This window comes from Protomyctophum bolini (assembly GCF_963924005.1).
Source record: "Protomyctophum bolini genome assembly, chromosome: 3".
NCBI lineage: Eukaryota > Metazoa > Chordata > Actinopteri > Myctophiformes > Myctophidae > Protomyctophum > Protomyctophum bolini.
Genome location: NC_137864.1, coordinates 32077689 through 32093788, shown reverse-complemented (window position 1 = coordinate 32093788; position 16100 = coordinate 32077689). Strand labels below are relative to the sequence as shown.

The window sequence follows — 16100 nt, the reverse complement described above, 5'->3', positions numbered from 1 at the left end:
AAAACTCTGTCCAACAACAGTAGAATACTTTTTTTATCCTAAACATTAGTGAGGACCTGATGAACATAGGTTGAACATGGGTGAAGTTCTTGGTAAACACAATATTATAGATATAGGAACTGACCATGGTAGATGGATACACAACTGATTAAAAGGAGGCCACACAGCATAGCCACAATGCAATTCTATTTAATTTTAAACCAACATATGACAGCATAGTCTACCTGACTCTACCATATAGAAATACACTTTTTGACAGGGTAGTCTTTCCTCAAACCTTGAGGGAAGATTACCATGTCAAAACTTTGTTTCTGACTGTATTTTAACCCATTCAGGACGGGAACCCCTTTTGGTGTTTTAAGCATTGTTTTACTTTAGCTATTGAAAAATATCAGATCTACAAGCTCTAGTGTGGAACAGAGTTATGAGCTTGTAGATCTGATATATTTGAAAAGTCGTAAAAATGTTTGAATATCTTTGAATATTTGAGTGAATATTTTTAACTCAAATCTTTGCTTGTGGGGGGGGGGGGGGGGGGGGGGGGGGTCCATGGAACAAACTATTTTCAAATGGGGGTCCGCGGCCAAATACAGATAATTCTGGGAGTCCTTGACATGAAAAAGGTTGAGAACCTCTGACATAGAAACATAATGTTTTTCAGAATACTGTCGTACTCGGGTCTAAATAAAATAATATTGCATTGCGTCTACTACATGCTTTTAACCAGTCAAGTTCTTGGTATCTTTTTTAGGTCTGTCTCAACAGGATGCTTACTGTCACAGGGTTTGTGATTTATGCGTGATGAGAAATGATGGACAGCAGGCAACTTGGCCCATACTACCCCCTTGTCATATTCCAAACAAATTGCCTCATTCATAGAAACTGCAGATCTCCATTTTGGATTGTGTCTAGAATGGGTGATCCAAGTAAGTCTCAAATTATTGATACTACGAGAAAAAGAGAACACAACCAGAAATATTTTGACCTAACAATTTTATTTGAATAATGCCAAATTAGCGAGCGAAGTCATCAAATTGTTTTAAGTCAGCTGAAACACAATACCTTTTGGGAATGAGCGATGGAAGTATGGAGTTACTTTATTTAATAAGATAAATAAATATGAACAAAACAACAAAACTACTCACCAAAGACCACAAGCACCTCTATATGACCACGGAGATGAGGGAGTGAATGACTGAGGTGTTGTGAGCCCTACTCAGGCTGAAAGAAGGGAATAGGGGAGCAATAGAGATAGAGCAGTTGTTCTCAAATTGGGGTCCAGAGTCCCTCACAGTTCTTTGAAGGGGTTCTAAATGGACCCTTACAGGTTTGTTTGGGTCCATGTGGTTCCATTTATACACTATCAGAGTTACGGGGGTCCTTAGAATTAAATCGTTTAAGAACCACCGAGCGTAATAGAGAAGGAAAAAGAGAAGGAAATGTGGGAGCAGCAGAAAGAATCGAGATAAGGGATAGTTAGAATATTGGAGGAAAAAAAGAGGAAAAGGAAACCAGACAGAAAGGCAGGGCTGAATTGAGTGGATGGATGGAATAATAATGACCAGGATGAACAGTGGTTAAAAGTAGGAGTGAGCATCACCATCCGTCCATCTTAGGCCACCTCCTCCTCTCCCTCCTCAAACTCGCCCTCCTCGGCGGTGGCGTCCTGGTACTGCTGGTATTCTGACACCAGGTCATTCATGTTGCTCTCGGCCTCGGTGAACTCCATCTCGTCCATGCCCTCTCCGGTGTACCAGTGGAGGAAGGCCTTACGGCGGAACATGGCTGTGAACTGCTCCGAGATGCGCTTGAACAGCTCCTGGATGGCCGTGCTGTTGCCGATGAAGGTGGCGGCCATCTTGAGGCCACGGGGCGGGATGTCGCAGACGGCCGTCTTGACGTTGTTGGGGATCCACTCCACGAAGTAGCTGCTGTTCTTGTTCTGCACGTTCAGCATCTGCTCGTCCACCTCCTTCATGGACATGCGCCCACGGAAGACTGCCGCCACGGTCAGGTAGCGGCCGTGCCGTGGGTCGCAGGCAGCCATCATGTTCTTAGCGTCAAACATCTGTTGAGTGAGTTCTGGCACGGAGAGGGCGCGGTACTGCTGGCTCCCCCTGCTGGTGAGAGGGGCGAAGCCCGGCATGAAGAAATGCAGGCGGGGGAAGGGCACCATGTTGACGGCCAACTTGCGGAGGTCGGCGTTGAGCTGGCCGGGGAAGCGCAAGCAGGTGGTGACTCCGCTCATGGTGGCAGAGACCAGGTGGTTGAGGTCGCCGTAGGTGGGTGTGGTGAGTTTGAGTGTGCGGAAGCAGATATCATACAGTGCCTCATTGTCGATGCAGTAGGTCTCGTCAGTGTTCTCCACCAGCTGGTGGACTGACAGGGTGGCGTTGTAGGGCTCCACCACAGTGTCTGATACCTGGACGTGGGAGTGGGGGTGTGTGGCAGGGCAAGGAGGCAGAAAAGGAAAGACAAACGATTAGAGGCTAATACGCACTGCTCGTACGCATTTTTGGCACTCTCCGACAAAACTCCCGATCTGATGCAAGATTGCAGGCTTTGATCGCCAAGGTTTTGCTCGCTGTGTGTGAAAGGAGCTGCGAGAAGATCCAGCGCTGATAAAAGCGCTCGCCGGCGCCTTCCCGAGCGTTTCTGAATATCTAGCAGGTTTGATGTTTGGCACTCTCGCAACCCAGTTCATACTGTATGAACTGGGTTGCGAGAGTGCCAAATGCAGTCTGGCGACCGCGGCCCGAGAAGGCCTGTATTACAGCCAATGAGACAGCTGTGTGTGTGTGTATGTGTGTGTGTGTGTGTGTGTGTGTGTGTGTGTGTGTGTGTGTGTGTATGTGTGACTGTGTGTGACTGTGTGTGTGTGTGTGAGACTGTGTGTGTGTGTGTGTGTGTGTGTGTGTGACTGTGTGTGTGTGTGTGTGTGCGCGTGCACATACGGAGAGAGACAGATAATTATTTAATAGGCTACGCTATCACAAACATTTCGATCTGTGTAGCCTATTCCTGTGTTTGTGCAAGCAGAGAGAGAGAGAGAGAGAGAGAGAGAGTCCTGTGTTGGTCTCTCGCTTGTATCACGGCATCCTACACGTACGGAGATGTCAAAATGAATTGGAATAAAAAACAAATGTAACCTATAGTATATGTATCGGGTCTGGATCGCATCTTGGTGAACTCTTGCAGTGTGTGATGCCTACTCGGCTGTCAATCGTTTAGTGTGAAAGCCACAAAGATATAATGACAATGATGTACATCTGATGACTCGCCGACAACTTTAAAACTACAGTCTGTAGGGGCCATAACTCAGTAAAGAAGACCATATAAGGCAAATGGCATGAACTAACTGCAACATAGCAATACACTAGAGGAGTGTTTCCCAAGTAATTGCTCGGAAACCATTTTTATGGGTCGTGAGAATTTCCTACAATTTTGTATTATAATTATTTCAAAAGATTAAAAAAAATGTCTAAGAAAAAAACTCCAGAATTGTTATTGAAACGTTTGGAAGCCCCTGCAGTGCCTGTACTAGAGGTTCTAATATAACTCAACACACAACGTGACAAAGGGCAGTGATAGGTTCATGGGTTACTGTACCTTAGGAGAGGGTACTACACTGAAGGTGTTCATGATGCGTTACTGTACCTTAGGAGAGGGTACTACACTGAAGGTGTTCATGGGTTACTGTACCTTAGGAGAGGGTACTACACTGAAGGTGTTCATGATGCGTTACTGTACCTTAGGAAAGGGTACTACACTGAAGGTGTACATGGGTTACTGTACCTTAGGAAAGGGTACTACGCTGAAGGTGTTCATGGGTTACTGTACCTTAGGAGAGGGTACTACACTGAAGGTGTTCATGATGCGGTCGGGGTTACTGTACCTTAGGAGAGGGTACTACACTGAAGGTGTTCATGATGCGGTCGGGGTTACTGTACCTTAGGAGAGGGTACTACACTGAAGGTGTTCATGGGTTACTGTACCTTAGGAGAGGGTACTACACTGAAGGTCATCATGATGCGGTCGGGGTACTCTTCACGGATCTTACTGATGAGTAGTGTTCCCATGCCGGAACCGGTCCCACCGCCCAGGGAGTGTGTGAGCTGGAAACCCTGGAGGCAGTCACAGCTCTCAGCCTCCTTCCTCACCACATCAAGAACTGAATCCACTAGCTCTGCTCCCTCAGTGTAGTGGCCCTTGGCCCAGTTGTTCCCTGCTCCACTCTGGCCTGGAGATGAGTGAGGAGGCTCATTAAGACTTTTGCATAGCCATAGAGAGAGACCTATTTATTTTAATAAAGCAATGCGACTAGACAGGATTTTTGTTTAATGTGTCAGCAGGTCAACCTGTCTTGATGTAGTTCACCCTGTAAACTATGACATTTAAATCAATATGTCCTTGCGACAGGCAACTGTTTCCGTGTGTGTAGCAGGTCACATACAGTAGTACATACCAAAGACAAAGTTATCGGGTCTGAAGATCTGTCCATAGGGGCCGGAGCGAACAGAGTCCATGGTGCCTGGCTCCAGATCCACGAGGATGGCCCTCGGCACATACTTTCCTCCTACAATGAAGGTATTTTGTTTTTATTAATACACACATTATCACTCTCATAAATATAAATATATATATACATAGACAGACATACATGCGCGCACGCACGCACGCACGGGCCGCCCCCCTGGCCGCGTTCCTGGGGGTCCGGATGTTCCTGGGACCCCCACATGGTAACTGTCATTTCTTGACCGTTTCGGATGCAGGCGGCTTGCCGGAACCGGCCCAGCCCCCTGGTCACATTCCTGGGGGTCTGGATGTTGCGGGGACCCCCCTGTGGACACCCACATGGTATAGTTGCACCGCTCACTTCACACTGGTGAAGTTAAATTAAAATAAAATAAATGTTTAGATTTTTCCACCGTCTTTTGGCAGACAGTAATTCAATAGAGGGTATGCGCATGCATAAAGTCAATGGCAAATCGAGTGGCGAATCGAGTGGCAAAGTGAGAAGCAAAGTGAGTTTAACATTGTTTAACATTGTTTAATGCAATCAGATAGGACTTTTCCATTTGGATGTATGGGCTGTCAAGGCCAGAAAGTATTTTTTGCCACTCTGTAGGCATTCATGCATAACTTCCGGTTATGACGATGATGTCACGCGCATAGTTGCATACCCTCTATAGATTACTAGCAAAGGTACTGTGCTATAGTAACCAAAGTGGTAGTGCCGCTGGGAATTCCCGAGTATGGGGAGGGAGTTGTCTAAAAACGTGTCAGGTGTAGCTGACACTGACAGCCTCACCCATGTTGGAACGCAGCCGCTGTATGCAGCATTCTATGAACCAACAATTCTATGAAGCATCAAAAGGTAACTGTTTTGGTTAATTTGTGCCCAGATCAACTCCACTGTCTCCACAGTCGTGTATTCTAACACACTATCCACAGCTTAGCGGCTGATTTTGATCAATGTATGAAGTCACTCACGGTGACAGTTCATCACATGGTGGCAATTCAGCTTGAGCTAATCTTGCTGCTGTGTAATCCCTGGATTGTGTGTGTGTGTGTGTGTGTGTGTGTGTGTGTGTGTGTGTGTGTGTGTGGGGGGGAAATCATAAACCATTTCAGGTTTATGATCTGGTCGGGAGCAGATGATAATTCACGTCATGTTGTAGTCTGGTTTGTAATCATGACCCAAAATAATTCCCTGCATCATAATTTTAGGGCCTACCCAATAAGATCCATGTGGAGTATTAATCTGACAGGTTTCTTCAAGTACTTATTGGAATAGTTCATTTGGTGTATATCCACATTTTATTCCAACTCGTAGCGACTGGCGAGACTAAAAACAGGGGGGACCACAATTGGGGGGAGGGGGGGGGGGAGGACTAAAACAAAGCTGTTTCAAGTAACTTTTTTCCTTTTAATCATCTGGTCTAAACCTTGCCTAGACCGGATCACACGGGCGATTTGGGAACACAGACCAGGCTTTCCTCTGAGGTGGAAAGTCTGGTGGTGACGCGAGGTTAGTGTGTGTGTGTGTGTGCGTGCGTGCGTGCGTGCGTGCGTGCGTGCGTGCGTGCGTGCGTGCGTGCGTGCGTGCGTGTGTGTGTGTGTGCGCGTGTGTGTGCGTGCGTGCGTGTACCTGAGGCCTCATTATAGTAGACACTTATTCTGTCCAGTTGCAGGTCACTGTCTCCGTGGTAGGTTCCTGTCGGGTCGATGCCATGCTCATCACTGATGACCTCCCAGAACTACAGATAGACAGAGTGTGTGGGGGGGTGTATATTAAGGCACTTGACAATGTCGGAATCAATTTATTATTATCATCATAACCCTTACATGGGCTAAGAATTGAATATGAACAGCGTGACAATATCATTAATGACCTCTGATTGACAGACACTGTTGAAATACAAAGACCATTACATAGCAAGTGCCCTTCAAAAGCATCGGTTTCAACATAATTAGAGCACCCACAATTATTTTCATTATAGTAATCCATTATCATAACATAATTGTCAATTAAGTATGTTGAGTTCCACCAGTTAAAAGGAGAAAAAAAATAAGAAAGAACTGTAAAAATGACCAGATGGCCATAGGCTAGCTAGTCGAGTGTCTGAGCCACACCTCCTCTGTCTGTCTCTTACACACACACACACACACACACACACACACGCATGTCATCGTGATAATCATGTCTTCTTATGTTGTCTATTACAAAAGTTTAATAGAAATCAGTGTCCTGATAAATGACGACGCCCAGTATCCCTGTGAGAGTGTACAGCTATTTTTTTGTTCGACTGTCAGTGTCAGCGACAATGGGGATGTCTCCGCTCGCCACCGCCCATCCATCCATCCATCCAAACGATGCTATTGTATACTGCCTAGCCTACATCAATGATCAGACTAACAATGGCTACTATTATGTCGACCTATTTAGCAAAGCCTCATGGCTGACAGGCCCGACAGGAAAAGGCTGAGCCTGCATTCAATCACACAATAATTGATTGCAGTTAAATTAAATTAATTTAAAATACCGGTGCGTGTGTGCGTGCAATGTCAAATATACCTTTGCTCCAATCTGATTCCCGCACTGTCCGGCTTGCAGGTGCACAATTTCACGCATGATGAGTCCGAAGAAGTCTCGAACTGGACGTGGAATTTAAAACTCGTTTGTTTTGTTTATGGACAAGGATGCTGTGCTTGTTCGGTCTGTATCACAGCACAGTATCCTCTCTGGCAGTCTGAATAAATGAATGGTGGAGCGGAGGAGAACTGCGCACTGGATCTCTGCTCGCTCGCTGGTATTCTCCAGTCTAATTTATGCCTCGTCGCACAGGCGGTGTCGCGCGTTGAAAATATCAGAGCTACAACCTGAAAAGGCGTCTCATCCGCGACGCGGTGTGAGCTTGTAGGTCTGCTATTTTCCCATTGCCTCTCGCGGTTGCGCTGTGCCCCCCTGCTCGAGAAGGGTGCAGCATGACGTCATCTCCATGGCAACCGTCAAAACCGGGCTAGACTGGAAAAAGGCTGGAATCAGTGGAATATCAGTGTTCAGCCGAAATGAGTGACCAATGGAATTCTGTCTCCATGGGCGTCGCTACTATCGGAGGCGATGTATGCATGCAATCGCATCATCGAGGTTTATTTCTTATTACGGTAAACTAGAATTGGCAATTATTGTACACTCATTTTAAAAACGTAGAAAATTAACTGCCTGCCTGACACAAAGTAGCATGTCGTGATTCTTCTCTCTCCTTAAAATAGCTAAACAGCTAGCGTGACCTCTGGTGGTCGGAGAATGCGATTCTCCGAGGTCACCAATTTCAGATGGTGGCCTACTGGAAAATAGGTTGAAAGCGGTTGAAAGCATACAAAAAATAGTTAGAGGAGGGGATCGAAGAGTGAACAAGTTCATGCCGTTGATAATTGATGCTTGGCTGGGGTCTGGGGCCTGTGGTATGCACTATCATGTGCACTCCACTCTGGGGGTTTACTTACTAGCTCTGGTCCATACCCTCTCAACGGCATTAGAGCTATGGACCAGAGCTAGGGGTTTTCAGTTGACAAAGCACTGTCTTTATTCTACCACGCCCACATCAGTCACATGGGGGATTGCACATGATTCAACATCTTCAGCAAATTCTTAAGCCTCCATGGACACTGTGTAGTGTGTATAGGCCTATCTGTCAGAGTCAGAGAGAGTCTATATCTGTCACATCCGATGGCAAACCATGAGACCATTTTCAGCTGTAAGTAGCACTAATTGTAGGAATGTTTCATTCATTTATATTTTACTGTGTCAGTCAGACAGTCAGCTCGGCATCAGTCAGTACAGCCCGCACAGTTGAATGCAGGTTCACAGAAAACACCCAAATTGAACACAGTAAGTTGCCTTGGGAACCTTTGTAACTATGTCCAATATCCAATAATATGAACGTGATTGGGTGCAGGACCTATCATTATGAAGATCAGTGATCTCAGCATCATCTTGCTGCTACAGTCAGCTGACTCAGTTCTCTCTCTCACACACACACACACACACACACACTGATCAAAATCTTTTTTCTTTCCACACGATTTTGTTTATTTTGATTTGATTAGAAATGCAGCAATGTTGCAATTTGATTTCTCTATTCAGACTTTGTTTCCTTCTATGAGATTACTTAATTCTCAAAAAGGTGTGCATAATAAGCTTCGGCTTCAGCACTTTCCTTTTCGGTCAATTGTATCATCATGTCAATCCTTTTTTCTGTATGTAATCATGCTGGGATAAACCATGACAGAGACAAATAAACTAAACACACACACACACACACACACACACAAGTGCTTTATATAAGGACTCAAGTGCTTTATATAAAATAAATCGGGGTGGGGGTGGTAGCCAAAATACAGTCTCTCTGATAGATTTAAGGTCTATCCACAATACATTGTAAGTGAACTATGCGTGCACGATAAAGGTTAAAGAGCTCATCTTGCGATTCCACAATAAAGCAAAACGTTTCTGTGCTCATTTGAGGCAAATTAGATAATGAAGACGTAATACACTTCGTGGATAGTCTACTTGGATGTGTATTCTGATGTAGAATAGCCACTGTGCACACAAGGAAAGCCCAGCTTGGTCGCAATATACTAACAGCAGCCTAGTCACTAGACTAGGCCCTAGTGAGCCTACATTCCACATCATCTACAGCACATTGAGGGTTGAGGACCTCAACCCTCAACCCCCCAAAAGATCCCAATCTGCCATTTTCCAAAAAACTCAATTGCATGTAAACATTTTTGTCGATTAAATGTGGCAAAGCTTTTCAGATAGGCCTCTCACTGAAATGAAGGTCAACTGTCAGATTAGTGTGATGGCCACAGTTTAGCTAGCCTTATTCCAACTGCATCACTTTCATCACAACATTGTGTAGAAGACATCCAAGTCAAGTCAACATGGAGTAGTTGATGAATGATATAACATGATGTAAATTGTAAAGCATACCCAGCATACTCTCTCTCTAGGTCGTCCTCAGATGAGCTCTCCATCGTCGCTTCCAGTCATCTCGGTTCTCCATACATCTGGACAGTTTGTTGGTACTTTGAGCTCCTGCGTTGTTCTTGAGTAAATCCACGTATGTTATTGTTAATCCACTGTCTATTTGTGTAACTGCACTGTACTGTATGTAATGTTTTTCCCTGTGTATGTATGGGACCCCCTCTAAAACGAGGGCCTATCCTTTCAATAAAATTCTGAGTGTGGAACGTCCTTGTGATGGATGCCCGTGTGTTGATTCCCACAGCACCAATCTGCTGGCTGGCAGTTCTTCATGTCTTCAATTTACAATTTACAATTTAGCAGACGCTCTTAATCCAGAGCGACTTACATTAAGCAAGAACAAAAAAGCATGGGAATACATCACATAAAAACATTTATCATGAAACATGCGTAAGCTAAGAAAGTAACAGTGGAATATCTATATAATGAAACTATACATATAAACTATACATCTATACTACTATGCTATACATATATACTATGACGTGCTATGACTACATACAATGCACTTATGCTGTCTACATAACATGCTATAAGTCTGTATCAAATGCTATTTAAGTCTACAGAAATGCTATCTAAGGGGGTGGGGTAAGTGCTATGGGTCTTCGGCTATATAGTCTCATTCCCCTGGCTGCTATTTCCTGACAATGACAACAATGTAAATGACAAATGATTTACATTATATAATAATAACAAAATAATGATCTCAAATAGTTAGTGTTCATAATAGTATGAATTCCACACTAGTAGTGATATGCATGAACATGACTTATGCAGAGTCCGGATGGAAATATTGAGAGAGAAGCTCAGTTTACTTATAAGCGTAGAGTATACATTTCCTCTAATCATCAAGTGTACATCTCGAGTTTGAAGATTACTCTCAAGTGTTACTCTTACTGTTACCGCCCCACTATTATTAAGGTTATTGTAGTGGTCAATTTGTATTGGGGGTGGGGAGGGGTCGCGGCCAAAGCATTTCCGGGGGTCCCAGGGCCCAGACAAAAACGTTGAGAACCCTGTCTTAGACTGGAAGGCTGTATTTGCTGGCGAGTGCAGTTAAAGGACAACTTTAGTTTTTTTTCAACCACAGTTCATGTTTTAGGTTGTTATTAGAGCAAGTAAAAGTTGAGTGTTATTTTTATTTTTTTCATTTGCTGTTTTTTTCATTTGCTGTTTTTTACAAACTATAATGGCGATTTCTTTATTAATATTTACTATGGTCCTAATAGACCCGAAGAAATTACATCTGTCCACAAAAGATCAAAGGTGTGCCTTATGTGTGCAATATATATATATATATATATATATATATATGTCACTTTGTCACATTCAGTAGATCCTGTGATCTTTTGTGGCCAGTTGTAATTTCCTGGGGTCTAGGACTATAGTAAATAATACAAAATAAATCGCTATAACATTTTGTAAAAGGAAAATACATATTTAGCCCCATGTTTGAATGGCGATGTGTTCTGACAGCATAATATGAGCAGCAATAGCTTGTTTCTGATCTATTTATTTACAGTACATGTAGAGAATGTACTATTAAATCCTGCATATATTGAGTAAACCTCAATCTGTAATACTGTGGAAACTGCTGACATCCACAAAGGGGCAGCACAGATCTTCTACTGTTCATGAGATCATCTGCTGTATATGTTCCTGACCCAACCTCACGATTCTTAAGAGAGTAACTGATTACAGTTTATGTGTTAGATTCTTTGAAACATATAAAGAAGCAAGATCTGTGATTAAGGATTAAGTAAAAACCGATGGTCTAGTTCCAAGTGAGCGCGCGCCACTTCATACCTGCAGCCTGATCTGACTACAGAATATTTTCAAGGCTCTTTCATTTTGAATGTCATACCTGAAATTGTATTGTATTGTATTGTATTGTTTGCACTATATGAGGATTTGCTGAGCATTTGCTGAGAGAATAATGGTGGGTTTCTGTGCAGTGTTTTTATGCAACTCACTCATGAAGATGGTAGTGAAAACAGTAGCCACTGGTTCACTGAAACTGATATAACGTTTATAAATTAATTAATATAATTTTGAATGTATGTATTTCCTCCCTTGGGAATCTACTACCAGGGGTCTGAAAGTAATTCGTTTTCGGTTCTGAATGCCTAAAGAGACCAATCAAACACAGCATTAGGCATTTAGTTGCTGCTTTGAGTGCATGTTCTCTTCCCGGTTTCTGCAGAGGATATGAAACCTGCAAAGTTGTCTTGTCACCATGGTGGAGCCAGGTATCATCGTTTTCAGGTGAAAACCATGGATGTCCAAAAGTGTTGCTATTCAGGAAATTGATAAATTAAGCTGTGTTCGATGGATCCAGTGTAGTTATCATTTGGTCACAAGCTCTTGGCTTTTCTCCACCAAAGGTCTTCATATATTGTATTTTATTGCAAAAAAATAAGATGACTGATATTAGACTACTGTTCAAATCTAGTAAGGTTGTATGTTTGGTATGTTTTACTGAAACGTTCTTGGATGAGATAACTCCATAAACAATGGTGAAATTGAATGAAATAATTACACAGTAATTAGAAAAAGATAGACAAAAAAATTACAGCAGCATTTACAAAGTTTAAACAAAGTTTTGCTACTTTGTTTACCTGATTTCTGAGCCCAAAATAATTTATCAGATCACCATTGACATACTTTTAACATCAGACAGATCTAATATTGCAAAAAGTGGGGTTATTCACTACGGTCTGAGCGACCATTCCATTTCTTACTTAGCAGATGAGATAATGCATCGGGTTGTTTTAAGTTCTATGTTCTCACCAGTCATTGATAAACTTCCCCTAGTAAAGAAATCAGGACTATAACCAGAACTGAACCCTGGATTAATCCAGGAATTCTAACAGCTATCGGATTTAGAAATCATACTAACTGTTCAGAAAGATGCCTTTTCTCTGAAAGAGGTAACAAATGAGGATGTTCTGCAAAAACGTAAAGCCCTAAATCCATCCAAAGATACTGGCAATGACAACATCGATCCCTCAAGATTTTTAAGAGACTCAGCTGAAGTCATCTCTCCTTCAATAACCCATATAATAAACCTATCCATAAAGGAAGGCAAATTCCTCAGCTTTTTAAAGTTGCTAGAGTACCCCTCTCTACAAAAAGGGAGGCAAGCTAGATCCTAGCAATTACCGACTTGTTTCCATTCTCTGTTCAATAATGATCTAAGAAAATGGAAAGAGTTATACATGAACAAATAGTTACTTATCATCTCAAATCTAATGTGGCGCCATCAACACTCTTGTACGAATAATTAGTGCACTAACTTACAAAAAGATAAAGAGTTGAAATATGGAAATACAAAGTTTCTGCCCAACAGCGACCATATCCAATAAAATTGGTCACACACTGCTGGTTTCCATTTTCCCTCTCAGTCCCCCCACCTCCCGCCCACACACCACCATCTTCACATCTCCATAATGTTGGCCACCCCAGGGCTAATATTTCTTATTCACAAAGCACACGCGTTCCCTCATGCATTCTTCTTGGTGATGAATTTTGTTTTAAAGCGTCCCAACTGAACTTTGCACTTGGCCAGCGGTTGTCATTTTGTACAAGAGTTGTTAGAAATACTCCTTCTCATTAGGCAGAGTCATAAAACCACCCAGACCATCACTGGCACTTACCCAGGTGACGGAGCCATGATGAGGACGGTCAGCACTTTCAGAGGACGGACACACACACACACACACACACACACACACACACACACACACACACACACACACACACACACACACACAATTCATGAGGAAATGTGGATTTAAAGGGGGAAAAAAGAAGGAATGGAACCGAGAGGACAATGAGAGATTAATTGAGTATGGACCTGGGAAATGGGGCTAATTTACGGTATTATTTACAGTTAGATAAAAACAAATTACCTTGAATCAGGCCTTTCTTTTATTGCAGTGGCTCTTCAGATGAGCTAGACATCCACTCAACATAAATCAATGCTATTGCTACATTTAGTGCAGTAAAAGTTAAGGTAATTCAAAGTAAAAGGTTACGTTATTCAAGGTAAGGTTAAGTTATTCAAGGTCAAAGTTACCTTAAATTATTGCACTAAAAGATCAAAGGAGCCTCAATCTATTTAAAATAATAATCTTCAATGTATCAGAGCCGTAACAACATTGCACTTTATATACAGTAGGCTACTAGAGTCTCCAATCAAAATACAAATTAACAATAATTGTAAAAAGGCATTACTTAATTACTTACTTAATCATCAGCCTGGGCTTTTGCTTGCTCCCAGCTCACTCCGATATTCTTTAGGTCTTATGGAGTGTGGGGACATGGCAGGTGTTTCCCTGCCTCTTTCCCTATATATATACAGTACACACTTGTGTGTGCGCCATATACCGTACACTCCATTGTATAGGCATATCAGTGTTCTTTTACTATGACTTTGCACATTACCACTATTCTGCCAAGTGAAAAGTCTATAAGGAGAGGAGAGTATGAGGAGAGTTTAGTGATGATTGAGCTGGCTGCTTTAGAGATAAACCCACACTAAATGGAAAGAGAGAGACAAAGAGGCATCATTACCCCAGCTGCAGCTCAATGCTTCAATTAAGTAATGAAGCTTAAAAAGTCCTTAAGCAGGATAAGAGAGGGATAATATCCCTGCGATAAGAGAGTTTAGAGAGCATGGAAAAATGGACAATTCAGCATGCATGCATGCATAGTATTCACACTGTATATGGCTTACAGGCTTGGCACATGTATCTATCCATCCATCCATCCATTAAACACGCCCACCCTAGCCTGGATCCAGCCCATAGACCACTCCCTGAGTGGACTTTGACACATTGACACATTGCCAGGGCTCGAACCACGATTGATTGATTGATTGATTGATTGAAGTATTCATTAACACTTTGCAGAATTACAGTACATTCCAAGCACAACTCAATACAAAAACGGTTTACCGCGGACGACACCATAAAGCATTACACTTGTTTACAATAGGGTCCACCATTCAATTCATCATAACATTAAGCAAGGAATCCTGACAAATTATGCTCCAACTAACTCCCCAACTAAAAATGTTGGGGTTATCCAATTCAGGTATGATATTATTATTATATGATATTATATTGAAGGTCGTTCAACACTACCCCTCAACAAATACTTCATCTCAACAAAAGGTTTCCTTGAGCAAGGGACTATGAATGTGTGAAAGTGAATCATGCTGCTGAAGAAAAAGATGTACCGGTATTTTGAACAATAAGAAATTCTGACCTTTTTCAGTGAGCATGGTTGCTATGGTGATCAACAAGGCCTAGTAATAGATGAGTGTAAACTAAATACTCCCGTGCGTGCATGCATGCATGTCTGTGTGGTTTTGTGTGCTCGCTCCTGACTCAGTAGCACCTGTCCGAACTCCCATCTCCAATTATCTGGAGACATAGTGTTACATTTAAAAGTAAAACAAGGGCAAGAGGGTTACATAACTGAGATACGAAATACCTACCGTAACTTGATCGACTATGTACATAATTATCGTACACCATCCAGGATATGTCATCATGCAGGGAAGTGAAAAGGCTTGAGGAAAGCACACAAATGTAATCAGTCCCATCTGTTGACTATGAATAGCTCAGAAGTTATGTGCAATAACAATTGACCTTTGACTACCGGATTGTCCCATTGATCAGATTGAGTTTAGAGACTTAACCCTTGGACTACTAAACCCGGAATAAACGGAATTAATCGAAAAATATAAACATGCCACATACGGAATAAACGGAATGTATTGACTGTCAGTTATTGGGGCTTCAACGGAGAAAAAATTAGCATTGGGGGTGGCTGTCCAAGGTTAATAGGCTATATTAATTTCCATGGCCTAGTGCTGTGATTCAATAATGATAATAATTGTGGACAGAGTGATATTATACATTCTCGTTATCTTTGATGCGTTCAACAAATCTGGTGTCAAAACATGTTCTGATAAATGCCCCACCATGACTACATTTACATTAAAACAAACAAACAAACAAACAATGACAAATAATGAATCATGGCATGTTGTAATATGCTTTTCATAGAGTACACATCTGATTAGTTTCCACTAAAAGAAAATGCACAAGGGATCTGTTCTCCGTTCTCTCTTCATTCTCTTCCTACTTTGGGTATTTACTGTTCCATCACTCTCCCCAGTATCCCCTGCAATCTCTCAACCCATTAGTTTTTTCATCTCCCATCAACGCTCTGCCGGCTACAGTATAACCCAGTAAACCCTTCTTCATCATCTGTGCTTTTTAAAACAGTGGGCATTTCAGCTCCCTCAACATGACCTCTCTCTCCATTGAGGTCAAAACTACCATAATTGGAGCCCAGCTGATTCAAGGATGATGACAGACCGGCTGCAAGAAAAGTAAGCAGACAGACAGACAGAGAGACAGGGGGGCAAAGACAGTGATTACAGATGGACAGCTACAGAGGTAAAGGGAGTGGCTCATAGGCTGATAATCTTAACTCTTAACCCTCAACCAGTTTAGCTTCTGCTCTCATCCAG

General features: G+C 42.5%; 1 protein-coding gene across 1 annotated transcript; it reads right to left on the bottom strand.

Annotated features, from left to right (window-relative positions):
- Positions 1-982: 982 nt before the first annotated feature.
- Positions 983-7377, bottom strand: LOC308336670 (tubulin beta-4 chain-like). Its single transcript, XM_080794154.1, has 5 exons — positions 7079-7377; positions 6152-6260; positions 4466-4576; positions 3996-4240; positions 983-2422 (listed from the first exon to the last, which is right to left on the bottom strand). The coding sequence occupies exons 1-5, from the start codon at positions 7133-7135 to the stop codon at positions 1613-1615; spliced, it is 1332 nt and encodes a 443-aa protein (XP_080650280.1). The 5' UTR covers positions 7136-7377; the 3' UTR covers positions 983-1612.
- Positions 7378-16100: the final 8723 nt, after the last annotated feature.